This window comes from Heterodontus francisci, chromosome 2, assembly GCF_036365525.1.
Source record: "Heterodontus francisci isolate sHetFra1 chromosome 2, sHetFra1.hap1, whole genome shotgun sequence".
NCBI lineage: Eukaryota > Metazoa > Chordata > Chondrichthyes > Heterodontiformes > Heterodontidae > Heterodontus > Heterodontus francisci.
The window spans coordinates 207,594,935-207,608,143 of NC_090372.1; the positions used below are offsets into that span (position 1 = coordinate 207,594,935).

The window sequence follows — 13,209 nt, forward strand, 5'->3', positions numbered from 1 at the left end:
AAATTCAGTACTAACAGCGACAACAGATAATAATGAAAAAGTAGAATTCAAATAGCATAAAATAGATACTGAAGGGTTATTTTATGAATGTGCTCCTGGTACATGCTTTCACCTGGGAAATTTTGGAAATTAAAGTGTCGAGGTAAGCAAGCCCTGCTTAATTTTAATTAAATGGAACACAAGTTCATAAATCTGTTTCTTAAAAGTAAAGGTAGAAAGGCAAAAAGTGAAGAACTATATTTGTGTAGTCTGAATAAATTGTTATAAAAATGTTTTTTCATACCTTTCACCTTAAGGGAAGCTGTGGTCTGGTGATCTCCTGAATCACAAGTATATTCTCCCGTATCTTCTAGTTTCAGATTGCAGATTAACAGTTCAGCAATAAGACCCTCTTGCTTTACTTTATACTTATCACTGGGACGAAGCACCACAGTTCCCTTTCTCCATTCTACAGGAGCATCAGGCTTAGTAAGCTCACAGTGTAGAGTGGTGGTGCTGCCTTCCTCAGCTTCCTTGTTCTGAAGCGTTTGTTTGAAAAGTACCGGAAGGGCTGGCAGGACAAGATTATAGTGCATTTATAATAAAAGCTAAACAAGGTGTTGAGCCATTATATAATTATTGTACTGTTACTTACTTACTTGGTTTTCAAGTTTTAAAGTTTACAGTTTTTTTCAATTATAAAAATGTCCTCCAACTATTCATAACAAAAATAAAACATATTTTGATTTAGTCTACCCCATATCTATACATTCTTTCCAGCAGTATGTATATGTGAGCTTATACTTAAAAATGTATAAAAATCTTGATCAGGAGAATACAAAAAGAAAACAACTTTAAAGCTCTTTACTTGCTGTGCAAATATAAAACCAAAACTTTCACGTTATTTTCCTTCTTTCTTTTTTCCTTGTTATTTTTGTATAATCTATCTTTGCTATTAAGTTACCTGTGGGATTACAAAAATATACCTCTACAGTATGGAACAAAGCAGTAAGTTTAGTAGTTTTATACAGATATAAATCAAAAGCAGATAATTTAAAAGGGTTTATTTGAATTTTTGGGGAAACTGCATGAAAACCATTCCATGTCCAATTTAGAATCTGATCTGGTTGACTAGATCTGGCACTGTGCAGTGAGACAGGATTAATTAATGACCTTATAGTGAAGGCACCCCTAGGTAGCAGTGATCATAATATGATCAAATTTCACATTCAGTTTGAGGGAGGGAAGGGCAAATCTAAGACTAGTGTTTTAAACTTAAATAAGGGCAATAATGAGGGCATGAAGGCAGAGCTGGCTAAGGTAAACTGGCAAATTAGCTTAAGGGATAGATCAGTAGAGATGCACTGGAAGTCATTTAAGGAGGTATTTCAGAATACTCAGAAAAGATACATTCCAGTGAGAAAGACTCTAAGGGAAGGACACTCCATCGTGGCTAACTAAGGAAGTTAAAGATAGTATCAAACTTAAAGAAAAAGCATATAATTCCGCCAAGATGAGTGGCAGGTCAGAAGATTGGGCAGAATATAAAGATTAGCAAAGAATGACTAAAAGGTTAATAAGGAGGGAGAAATTAAGAGTATGAGAGTAAGATAGCTAGAAATATAAAAACAGATAGAGTTTCTACAGGTATTTAAAAAGGAAAAGAGTAAGTAAAGTCAGTGTTGGTCCTCTAGAGAGTGCGTCTGGGAATTAAAAATGGAAAATAAGGAGATGGCGGATGAATTGAACAGTTATCTTGCATCTGTCTTTATTGTAGATGATACAAATAACATCCCAGAAATAACTGTGAATCAGGTGAAAGGGAGGGAGGAATTTAAAACAATTATAATCACCAGGGAAAGGGTACTGAAAAAATGATTAGAACTAAAAGCTGACAAGTCTCCAGGTCCTGATGGACTTCATGCTAGGGTCTAAAAAGAAGTAGTTGCTGAGATAGTTTGGTTTTAATTTTCCAAAATTCTCTAGATTCTGGAAAGATCCCATCAGATTGGAAAATAACGAAAGTGACTCCTCTATTCAAGAAAGGAGGAAGACAGAAAGCAGGAAACTGCAGGCCAGTTAGTTTAACATCTATAATAGGGAAAATGCTGAAATCTATTATTAAGGAGGTTATAGTGGGGCACTAAGAAAATCTCAATGTAATCAAGCAGAGTCAACATGGCTTTATGAAAGGGAAATTATGTTTAACTAAGGTTGGACAGGTTGGGTCTGTATCCACTGGAGTTTAGAAGAATGACAGGTGATCATAATAAAACATATAAGATCCTGAGGGGACTTGATAGGGTGGATGCTGAAAGAATGGGCTGAATTTTACTAGCCCTTCAACGCCGTGGGTCACGGCAGGGGGGGGGGGGGGGGGGGTCCGTAAAATTCAGCGGGGAGAGGCCCACCTCAACCCCCGACATCTAGAAGGGCCCGCTGCATATTACCAACGGCGGGGGAACCTCGGTGAGGCCCCCCTCCCCCGCCGCCAAGTAATAAGACGCAAATTAACTTACCTGCAGGCGGCGACCACCCCACACCGATATTCTGGCCGCTGAACACAGCTTGTATGCCTTCGGAACTCCGTACAGAGTTCCGAGACGAGAACCTGGTGGGGAGGGGTGAGGAATATAATTTTCAGGCCAGGAGGGGTGGTGGAGCAGGGAAAATAATTTTTATTGGCTGTGGGGATGATGGGAAAGGGTTGAAGGGAAAATGTTAAAAGGTTGGGGGAGAAGTTTGGGTAGGGAATAAAGTAGGTTTTGTCAATAAGGGCCAATTAAAAGACCATGCGGGGGGGGAAAGAGCCTCCATATCCTAATTATTACTTTTTTAAAAAGGCGCCAGACGCCGTTGCCGGGGACATGGTGGACGTCCCGCCCCCTCTATTTAAATCAGCCCCCTGATGTAATATCTCGGTGGCTGTGCGGTGGCACTTCAATGTTGGATGGCTACCGCTCTCACAGCACGTCGCCGCTAAAATTCAGCCCGATGTTTCCCCTTGTGTAAGAGACTAAAACTAGGGGACACAGCTTAAAAACAAGAAATGTTTTCTCTCAGAAGGTTGAGAGTCTTTGGAACTCTGTTCCCCAGACAGCGGTGGAGGCAGTGTCATTGGATATTTTTAAGGCAGAGGTAGATAAATTCTGGACTAACAAAGGAGTCAAAGAATGTCGGGGGTAAATGGGAAAGTGGAGTTGAGACCACAATCTGATAAGCCATGATCTTATTAAATGGCGTAGCAGGCACCAAGGGGCCAAATGGACTACTCCTGTTCCTAATTCGTATGTTAGTATGAGAAAGATGTCTCATTGCTTGCTTGTACAATATCACTTATGAAATTAATAAGTTTTCAACTTATTAGAGAGTTGATGGATATGGACACAAATAGGCACCAAGTACAATCTCAACCCTATCCATTTCTGAAAGGGTCTGTGTCTCACATGAAGATTGGGATTGATTGGGAAAGGGGAGGTGCAGCGAGACCTGGGTGTCCTTGTGCACCAGTCACTGAAAGTAAGCACGGAGGTGCAGCAGGCAGTTAACAAGGCAAATGGTATGTTGGCCTTCAAAGCGAGAGGATTCGAGTGCAGGAGCAAGGATGTCTTGCTACAATTATACAAGGTCTTGGTGAGACCACATCTGTAGTATTGTGTGCCGTTTTGTTCTCCTTATCTGAGGAAGGATGTTCTTGCTATGGAAGGAGTGCAGCGCAGGTTCACCAGACTGATTCCTGGGATGGCAGGACTGACATGTGAAAAGATTAGGCTTGTATTCGCTAGAGTTTAGAAGAATGAGAGGGGATCTCTTAGAAATCTACAAAATTCTAACAGGACTGGACAGACTAGATGCAGGAAGGATGTTCCCGAAGGTGGGGGAGTCCAAGACCAGGAGCCACAGTCTAAGAAAAAGGGGTAAGCCATTTAGGACTGAGATACCTGACATATGCCTCCTTCTTTGTCAAAAAAATACAAAAAAAAAAGTCAGGTATAGGCAGCTGGGATCAAGCAAGTCCCTCAAGGAGTATAGGGGATGTTGGACTACACTTAAGAAGGAAATTAGGAGGGCAAAAAGGGGCCATGAGATTTTCCTGGCAGATAAGATAAAGGAGAATCCTAAAAGATTCTACAAGTATATTAAGAGTAAAAGGGTAGCTCAGGAGAGAGTAGGTCCCCTGAAGGATCAATGTGGTAATCTATGTGTGGAGCCACAGGAAATGGGCGAGGTCTAAAATGAATATTTCTCGTCCGTATTTACCGTGGAGAAGGTCATGGAAGCTAGTGTGTTCAAGGGAGGGAACAGCGATATCCTGGAGCATATCAACATTACAAAGGAGGAGGTGTTGGAGATTTTGAAGCGCATTAAGGTGGATAAATCCCCAGGGCCTGACCAGGTGTATCCTAGGATGCTATGGGAAGCAAGGGAGGAGATTGCTGGGGCCCTGGCAGAGATTTTTGTATCATCGTTAGCCACAGGTGAGGTACCAGAAGACTGGAGGATAGCTAATGTTGTGCCTTTATTTAAGTAGGGCAGCAGGGATAAGCCAGGGAACTACAGGCCAGTGAGCCTTACATCAGTGGTGGGAAAGTTATTGGAAGGGATTCTGAGAGACAGGATTTATTTGCATTTGGAAAGGCATGGTCTGATTAGGGATAGTCAGCATGGCTTTGTGCGTGGGAAGTCATGTCTCACGAATTTGATTCAGTTTTTCGAGGAGGTGACCAAGAGGTTTGACGAGGGCAAGGCGATGGACGTTGTCTACATGGACTTTAGCAAGGCCTTTGACAAGGTCCCGCATGGTAGGCTGGTCTAGAAGGCTTGAACACAAGGGATCCAGGGGGAGCTAGCCAATTGGATACAAAATTGGCTTGGTGTTAGGAGACAGAGGGTGGTAGTGGAGGGTTGTTGTTCAGATTGGAGGCCGGTGACAAGTGGTGAGCCGCAGGGATCGGTGCTGGGCCCTGTGTGGTTGCCATATATATGAATGACTTGGATGTGAATGTAGGGGGCATGATTAGTAGGTTTGCAGATGACACCAAAATTGGTGGTATAGTGGACAGTGAAGAAGGTTGTCTTAGGTTACAACAGGATATAGATCAACTGGAAAAGTGGGCAAGGGAGTGGCAAATGGAATTTAACGCAGACAAGTGTGAAGTGATGCATTTTGGGAAGTTAAACCAGGGAAGGACATATACAGTGAATGGCAGTGCCCTGGGGAGTGTTGTTGAGCAGAGAGACCTTGGGGTGCAAGTACATAGTTCCCTGAAAGTGGCAACACAGGTAGACAGGGTGGTGAAGAAGGCGTATGACATGCTTGCCTTCATTGAGTACAAGAGTTGGGATATCATGTTACAGTTGTATATAATGTTGGTTAGGCCGCATTTGGAGTACTGTGTGCAGTTCTGGTCGCAGCACTACAGGAAAGATGTGATTAAGCTAGAGAGGGTGCAGAAAAGATTCACAAGGATGTTGCCTGGTTTGGAGGGCTTGAGTTATAAACAGAGATTGGATAGGCTGGGTCTGTTTTCCCTGGAGCGAAGGAGGCTGAGATGGGACATGATAGAGGTGTATAAAATTACGAGATTTAAGGTGAGAGGGAAGAGATTTAAAGGGGATCAAAGGGGTAAATTTTTCACACAGAATAGTGGGTATCTGGAATGAGCTGCCAGAGGAGGTAGTGGAGGCAGAAACAGTAGCAACATTTAAGAGGCATCTGGACAGGTACTTGAATGAGCAAGGCATAGAGGGATATGGAAATAATGCAGGCAGATGGGATTAGTATAGATAGGCATTATGGTCGGCATGGACGCGGTGGGCCGAAGGGCCTGTTTCTATGCTGTACGACTCTATGACTCTATAAGGAGGGATTTCTTCATCCAGAGAGTGGTGAACCTGTGGAATTCTCCAGCACAGAAAGCAGTTGAGGCCAATTCATTAAATATATTCAAGAAAGAGTTAGATATAGTTAATAGGGCTAAAGGGATCAAGGGATACGGGGAGAAAGCAGGAACAGGGTACTGAGTTTGGATGATCAGCCATGATCATATTGAACAGCAGTGCAGGCTTGAAGGGCCGAATGGCCTACTTCTGCTCCTATTTTTCTTTCGATGTTTCTAAGTGACTGGCTAAAATGTAGGCCACTTTAGACAGTAGTTAAGAGTCAGCCAGGTTGGTGTTGATCTGGAGTAACATATAGACCATGCTGGGATGGCAGCTTTCCTTCCATGATGAGACATTAGATGGGTTTTAATGACAATCCAACAAGCTTCATGGTCACTTTAACCACTACCAGTTTTATGACTCCAGAATTTTTTTAATTGAATTCTAATCATCATGTTGCCACTGTGGAATATGAATTCATGCTGACTGGGTTACTAGTCCAATAACTTAACTACTGTGCTACAGTAACTGCCCAGCCAAGTAGATTCACAGTCCTTAATTGAGCTTAGTAACCGGTAATAAGTCTTTCAGGAATTCAGAAAATGAACAACTGTTTGCAAAATACCCAGCCTCTGTCTTGCTTTTGTAGCAACAATATTCATGTGGCGAGTCCAGTTAAGCTTCTGGTCATTAGTGACCCCAGGATATAGATACTGGAGTCTCATTTAATGCTGGTAGCACTGAAGGCCAGGGGTAGATAGATGAGCCTTATCTTGTTGGATATTGTCATTACCTGGTATTCATGTAGTATGATGTTACCTGCCACTTGTCAGCCAAAGCCTAGAAGCTGTCCAAATCTTGGTTCAGGCTGGCATAGTTTACATTATTGGAGGAATTGTAGATAGAGCTGCACACTGTAAAAACACCAGTGAATAGCTCTGCTCATGACCTGATAATGGAAGGATGAAGTAGCTGAAGATTGCTGGGTCAAATACGCTTCCCTGAAAAACTCAAGCAGCAATATCCTGAGTCTCTGATGACTTGCCTCCAACAACCACAACCATCTTCCTGGGCTGTATTTTCCCCAGCCCCTCAACACCGAGGCTCGTGGTGGTGGGGGGGGGGGGGGGGGTCCAGTAAAGTTCTGTGGGGAGAGGCACGCTTCGACCCCCGACATCAAGAAGGGCCCGCCGCAAATTACCGGTGGCGGGGGAACCTCGGTGCGGCCCCCCCGCCGCATGGCAGCAGGCCCTTCACCGAAATATGTAAATACACATTAATATGTAAATTAACTTACCTGCAGGTGGCTGCCGTTCCACACTGATTTTACGGCCGCCATTCGTACCTCTCAAGCCTTCGGAACTCCATACGGAGTTCCGAGGTGAGAACCTGGTGGGGAGGGGTAGGAATAAAATTTTCAGAGCGGGAGGGGTGGGGGAGCGGGGAAAACAATTTTTATTGGCTGTGGGGATGGTGGGAAGGGGTTGAAGGGCAAAAGTTTAACGGTTGAGGGAGAAAGTTCGGGTAGGGAATAATGTAGGTTTTGCAAATACTGGGCAGTGAGATGACCACAGTGGGATTGGGGAAGGGCCTCCATCTCCTAATTATTAAAAACATATTAATGTTCAATGCATCTTTAAAAAATTAAATCTGTACTAAGGGCTTAAAGCCCTTTAAAAATGGCGCTGCACCTGCACAGTAGCGCCGCATGCCATTGCCAGGGATGTGGCGGCCGCCCCCTCTACGGCATCGGAGGCGGTCACTCAGTAACCTCTATTTAAATCAGCCCCAACGCGTAATGTCGTGGGGGCTGTACATCCGTGTTGGAAGGCCGCCAAGTTCAAAGCGCGCCGCCGCAGAGCACAGCGCACGAACAAAATCCAGCCCCCTGTGTGTGACTCCAGATACTGCAGAGTTTTCCCCTTAACTCCCATGAACCACAGCTTTGCTAGAAGTTCTTAGTGCCATGTATGTCTAATGCAGCTTTCAAATCAAGGGCAGTTACTCTTACTTTTCCATCCTCATTTTCATCTCACTGGCATTTAGCTCCTCATTTGTATCCGAATCAAGGCTATGACAGAGCCTTAAACCTATTGGGTTTGGTGATATTCCAAATGAGCATCAGTGAACAAGTTTTAACGAAAGAACATAAGAAATAGGAGCAGGAGTAGGCTATTCAGCCCCTCGAGCCTGCTGCGCCATTCAATAAGATCATGGTTGATCTGATTTTACCCTCAACATCACTTTTCTGCTGCTCCCCCATATTAACCCTTGACTCACTTTTAGATCAAAAATCTGAATGACTCAACCTTGAATATATTCAATAACCCAGCCTCCACTGCTGTCCGGGGAAGAGAATTCCAAAGATTAACAACCCTCTGAGAGAAGAAATTCCTTCTCATCTCTGTCTTAAATGGGAGGTCCCTTTATTCTGAAACTGTGTCCCCTAATTCTACATTCCCCTATGAGGGGAAACATCCACTCAGCATCTACCCTGTCAAGCCCCCTCAGAATCTTATATGTTTCAATAAAGAGCACCTCTTTCTTCTAAACTCCAATGAGTACAGGGCCCAACCTGCTCAACCTTTCCTCATAAGACAACCCCTTCATCTCAGGAATCAAGTGAGTGAATCTTCTCTGAACTGCTTCCAGTGCAAGTAAGGAGACCAATACTGTACACCAATGCCCTGGACAGTTGCAGCAAGACTTACATACTTTTATACTCCATCCCACTTGCAATAAAGGCCAGCATTTCACTTGCCTTCCTAAATACTTGCTGTACCTGCATGCTAACTTTTTGTGATTCATGTGCAAGGACACCCAGATCCCTCTGTACCACAGCCTTCTGCAGTCTCTCTCCATTTAAATAATATTCTGCTTTTCTATTTTTCCCACCAAAATGGGAAACCTCACATTTTCCCAATTTATACTCCATCTACCAAATTTTTGCTCACTCACTTAACCTATCTCTTTGCAGACACTTTGTGCCCTCCTCACAACTTACTTTCCTACCGATCTTTATATCATTCGTACCCTGTCATCAGGTTTCATGGAGGCACCCAAGATCGCGTCGTTGGCACCAGCTAGACCTCATTGTCACAAGGCGAGCCGCCTTAAACAGTGTTCAAATCACATGCAGCTTCCACAGTGCGGACTGCGACACCGACCACTCCCTGGTGTGCAGCAAGACTCAGACCAAAGAAGTTGCATCATTCCAAGCAGAAGGGCCACCCGCGCATCAACACCAGCAGAATTTCTCACCCACAGCTGTTACAAAAATGTCTAAATTCTCTTGTAACAGCCCTTCAAAACACTCCCACAGGGGATGCTGAGACCAAGTGGGCGCACATCAGAGACGCCATCTATGAGTCAGCTTTGACCACCTACGGCAAAAGTGCGAAGAGAAATGCAGACTGGTTTCAATCTCATAATGAAGAGCTGGAACCTGTCATAGCCGCTAAGCGCATTGCACTGTTGGACTACAAGAAAGCCCCCAGCGATTTAACATCCGCAGCACTTAAAGCAGCCAGAAGCACTGCACAAAGAACAGCCAGGCGCTGCGCAAACGACTACTGGCAACGCCTATGCAGTCATATTCAGCTGGCCTCAGACACCGGAAACATCAGAGGAATGTATGATGGCATTAAGAGAGCTTTTGGGCCAACCATCAAGAAGATCGCCCCCCTCAATTCTAAATCAGGGGACATAATCACTGACCAACGCATTCAAATAGACCGCTGGGTTGAGCACTACCGAGAACTGTACTCCAGGGAGAATGTTGTCACTGAGACCGCCCTCAATGCAGCCCAGCCTCCACCAGTCATGGATGAGCTGGACATACAGCCAACCAAATCGGAACTCAGTGATGCCATTGATTCTCTAGCAAGTGGAAAAGCCCCAGGGAAGGACAGCATTACCCCTGAAATGATCAAGAGTGCCAAGCCTGTTATACTCTCAGCACTACATGAACTGCTATGCCTGTGCTGGGACGAGGGAGCAGTACCTCAGGACATGCGCGATGTCAATATCATCACCCTCTATAAAAACAAAGGTGACCGTGGTGACTGCAACAACTACTGTGGAATCTCCCTGCTCAGCATAGTTGGGAAAGTCTTTGCTCGAGTCACTCTAAACAGGCTCAAGAAGCTGGCCGAGCGCGTCTACCCTGAGGCACAGTGTGGCATTAGTGCAGAGAGATCGACTGTTGACATGCTGTTCTCCCTTCGTCAGATACAGGAGAAATGCCTTAAACAACAGATGCCCCTCGACATTGCTTTCATTGATCTCACCAAAGCCTTTGACCTCGTCAGCAGACGTGGTCTCTTCAGACTACGAGAAAAGATTGGATGCCCACCAAAGCTAATAAGTATCATCACCTCATTCCATGACAATATGAAAGGCACAATTCAACATGGTGGCTCCTCATCAGAGCCCTTTCCTATCCTGAGTGGCGTGAAACAGGGCTGTGTTCTCGCACCCACACTTTTTGGGATTTTCTTCTCCCTGCTGCTTTCACATGCGTTCAAGTCCTCTGAAGAAGGAATTTCCCTCCACACAAGATCAGGGGACAGGTTGTTCAACCTTGCCCGTCTAAGAGCGAAGTCCAAAGTACAGAAAGTCCTCATCAGGGAACTCCTCTTTGCTGACGATGCTGCTTTAACATCTCACACTGAAGAGTGCCTGCAGAGTCTCATCGACAGGTTTGCTGCTGCCTGCAATGAATTTGGCCTAACCATCAGCCTCAAGAAAACGAACATCATGGGGCAGGACGTCAGAAATGCTCCATCCATCAATATTGGCGACCACGCTCTGGAAGTGCTTCAAGAGTTCACCTACCTAGGCTCAACTATCACCAGTAACCTGTCTCTAGATGCAGAAATTAACAAGCGCATGGGAAAGGCTTCCACTGCTATGTCCAGACTGGCCAAGAGAGTGTGGGAAAAATGACATGGAACACAAAAGTCCGAGTGTATCAGGCCTGTGTCCTCAGTACCTTGCTCTATGGCAGCGAGGCCTGGACAACGTATGTCAGCCAAGAGCGACGTCTCAATTCATTCCATCTTCGCTGCCTCCGAAGAATACTTGGCATCAGGTGGCAGGACCGTATCTCCAACGCAGAAGTCCTCGAGGCGGCCAACATCCCCAGCTTATACACACTACTGAGTCAGCGGCGCTTGAGATGACTTGGCCATGTGAGCCGCATGGAAGATGGCAGGATCCCCAAAGATACATTGTACAGCGAGCTCGTCACTGGTATCAGACCCACCGGCCGTCCATGTCTCCGCTTTTAAGACGTCTGCAAACGCGACATGAAATCCTGTGACATTGATCACAAGTCGTGGGAGTCAGTTGCCAGCGTTCGCCAGAGCTGGCAGGCAGCCATAAAGACGGGGTTAAAGTGTGGCGAGTCGAGGAGACTTAGTAATTGGCAGGAAAAAAGACAGAGGCACAAGGGGAGAGCCAACTGTGTAAGACCCCCGACAAACAAATTTCTCTGCAGCACCTGTGGAAGAGCCTGTCACTCTAGAATTGACCTTTATAGTCACTCCAGGCGCTGCTTCACAAACCACTGACTACCTCCAGGCGCTTATCCATTGTCTCTCGAGACAAGGAGGCCAAAGAAGAAGAAGACATTTGGCTACAATACTCTTGGTCCTTTCATCCAAGTCATTAATATAGATCGTAAAAAGTTGAGGCCCCAGCACTGATCCCTGTGGCACTCCACTAGTTACAGTTTGCCAACTGGAAAATGACCCATTTATCCTGACTCTGTTTCCTGTTTGTCAGCCAATCTTCTATCCATGCTAATATATTGCCCCACAACACCATGAGCTCTTATCTTGCATGAGGCAACTTATTGAATTCCTTTTGGAAATCCAAATACACTACATCTACTGGTTCCCCTTTATCCACCCTGCTCGTTACATCTTCAAAAAACTCTAATACATTTGTCAAACACAATTTCCCTTTCATAAAAGCAGGTTGACTCTGCCTCTGAAAAGCAGAAGCTATCAGTTAAGCCTAAAGCTTTTTACCCAAGACTACTGAAAGGCTGATGTGTACAGATAGCACTTTCCTTCAGGAACAATTGCCTAGCATACGACAATGAGCCACACTGCAGTACAGGACTTTAGGTGTGAATCCTGAATTAACTGTCTTAGCAGGTATTGTGTTTGAAGAAATAGCTGATATATAGAACATAGAACATAGAACAGTACTGCACAGTACAGGCCCTTCGGCCCACAATGTTGTGCCGAACCTTTAACCTACTCTAAGATCAAACTAACTACCTACCCTTCATTCTACTATCATCCATGTACCTATCCAAGAGTCGCTTAAATGCCCCTAATGTATCTGCTTCTACTACCACCGCTGGCAGTGCATTCCACGCACCCACCACTCTCTGTGTAAAGAACCTACCTCTGACATCTCCCCGAAACCTTCCTCCAATCACCTTAAAATTATGCCCCCTGGTGATAGCCCTTTCCACCCTGGGAAAAAGTCTCTGGCTATCCACTCGAACTATGCCTCTCATCATCTTGTACCCCTCTATCAAGTCACCTATCATCCTTCTTCGCTCCAATGAGAAAAGCCCGAGCTCCCTCAATCTTTCTTTGTAGGACATGCCCTCCAGTCCAGGCAGCATCCTGGTAAATCTCCTCTGCACCCTCTCCAAAGCTTCCACATCCTTCCTACAATGAGGCGACCAGAACTGAACACAATATTCCAAGTGTGGTCGAACCAGGGCCTTATAGAGCTGCAGCATAACCTCGCGGCTCTTAAAACTCAATCCCCCTGTTAATGAAAGCCAACACACCATACGCTTTCTTAACAACCCTATCAACTTGGGTGGCAACTTTGAGCGATCTATGGACATGGACCCCAAGATCCCTCTGTTCCTCCACACTACCAAGAATCCTGTCTTTAAGCCTGTATTCCGCATTCAAATTCTACCTTCCAAAATGAATAACTTCACACTTTTCCAGGTTGAACTCCATCTGCCACTTCTCAGCCCAGCTCTGCATCCTGTCAATGTCCCGTTGCAACCTACAACAGCCTTCCACACTATCCACAACTCCAGCAACCTTCGTGTCATCAGCAAACTTGCTAACCCAGCCTTCTACTTCCTCATCCAAGTCATTTATAAAAATCACAAAGAGCAGAGGTCCCAGAACAGATCCTTGTGGAACACCACTGGTCACCGAGCTCCACGCTGAATACTTTCCATCTACTACCACCCTCTGACTTCTATGGGCCAGCCAATTTTGTATCCAGACAGCCAACTTTCCCTGAATCCCATGCCTCCTTACTTTCTGAATGAGCCTACCATGGGGAACCTTATCAAAC

At 45.1% G+C, this 13,209-nt stretch overlaps 1 protein-coding gene across 1 annotated transcript in view; it reads right to left on the reverse strand.

Moving 5' to 3' along the window:
* obscnb (obscurin, cytoskeletal calmodulin and titin-interacting RhoGEF b) overlaps nucleotides 1-13,209 on the reverse strand; it is an 868,128-nt gene that overhangs the window by 542,984 nt on the left and 311,935 nt on the right. The window contains exons 67-71 of the mRNA XM_068053434.1: nucleotides 7,874-7,952; nucleotides 7,160-7,251; nucleotides 2,499-2,590; nucleotides 664-694; nucleotides 284-550 (exon numbers count right to left, since the gene is read on the reverse strand). Coding sequence (XP_067909535.1) covers nucleotides 284-550; nucleotides 664-694; nucleotides 2,499-2,590; nucleotides 7,160-7,251; nucleotides 7,874-7,952 — 561 coding nt within the window. The remainder of the gene's footprint in view (nucleotides 1-283; nucleotides 551-663; nucleotides 695-2,498; nucleotides 2,591-7,159; nucleotides 7,252-7,873; nucleotides 7,953-13,209) is intronic.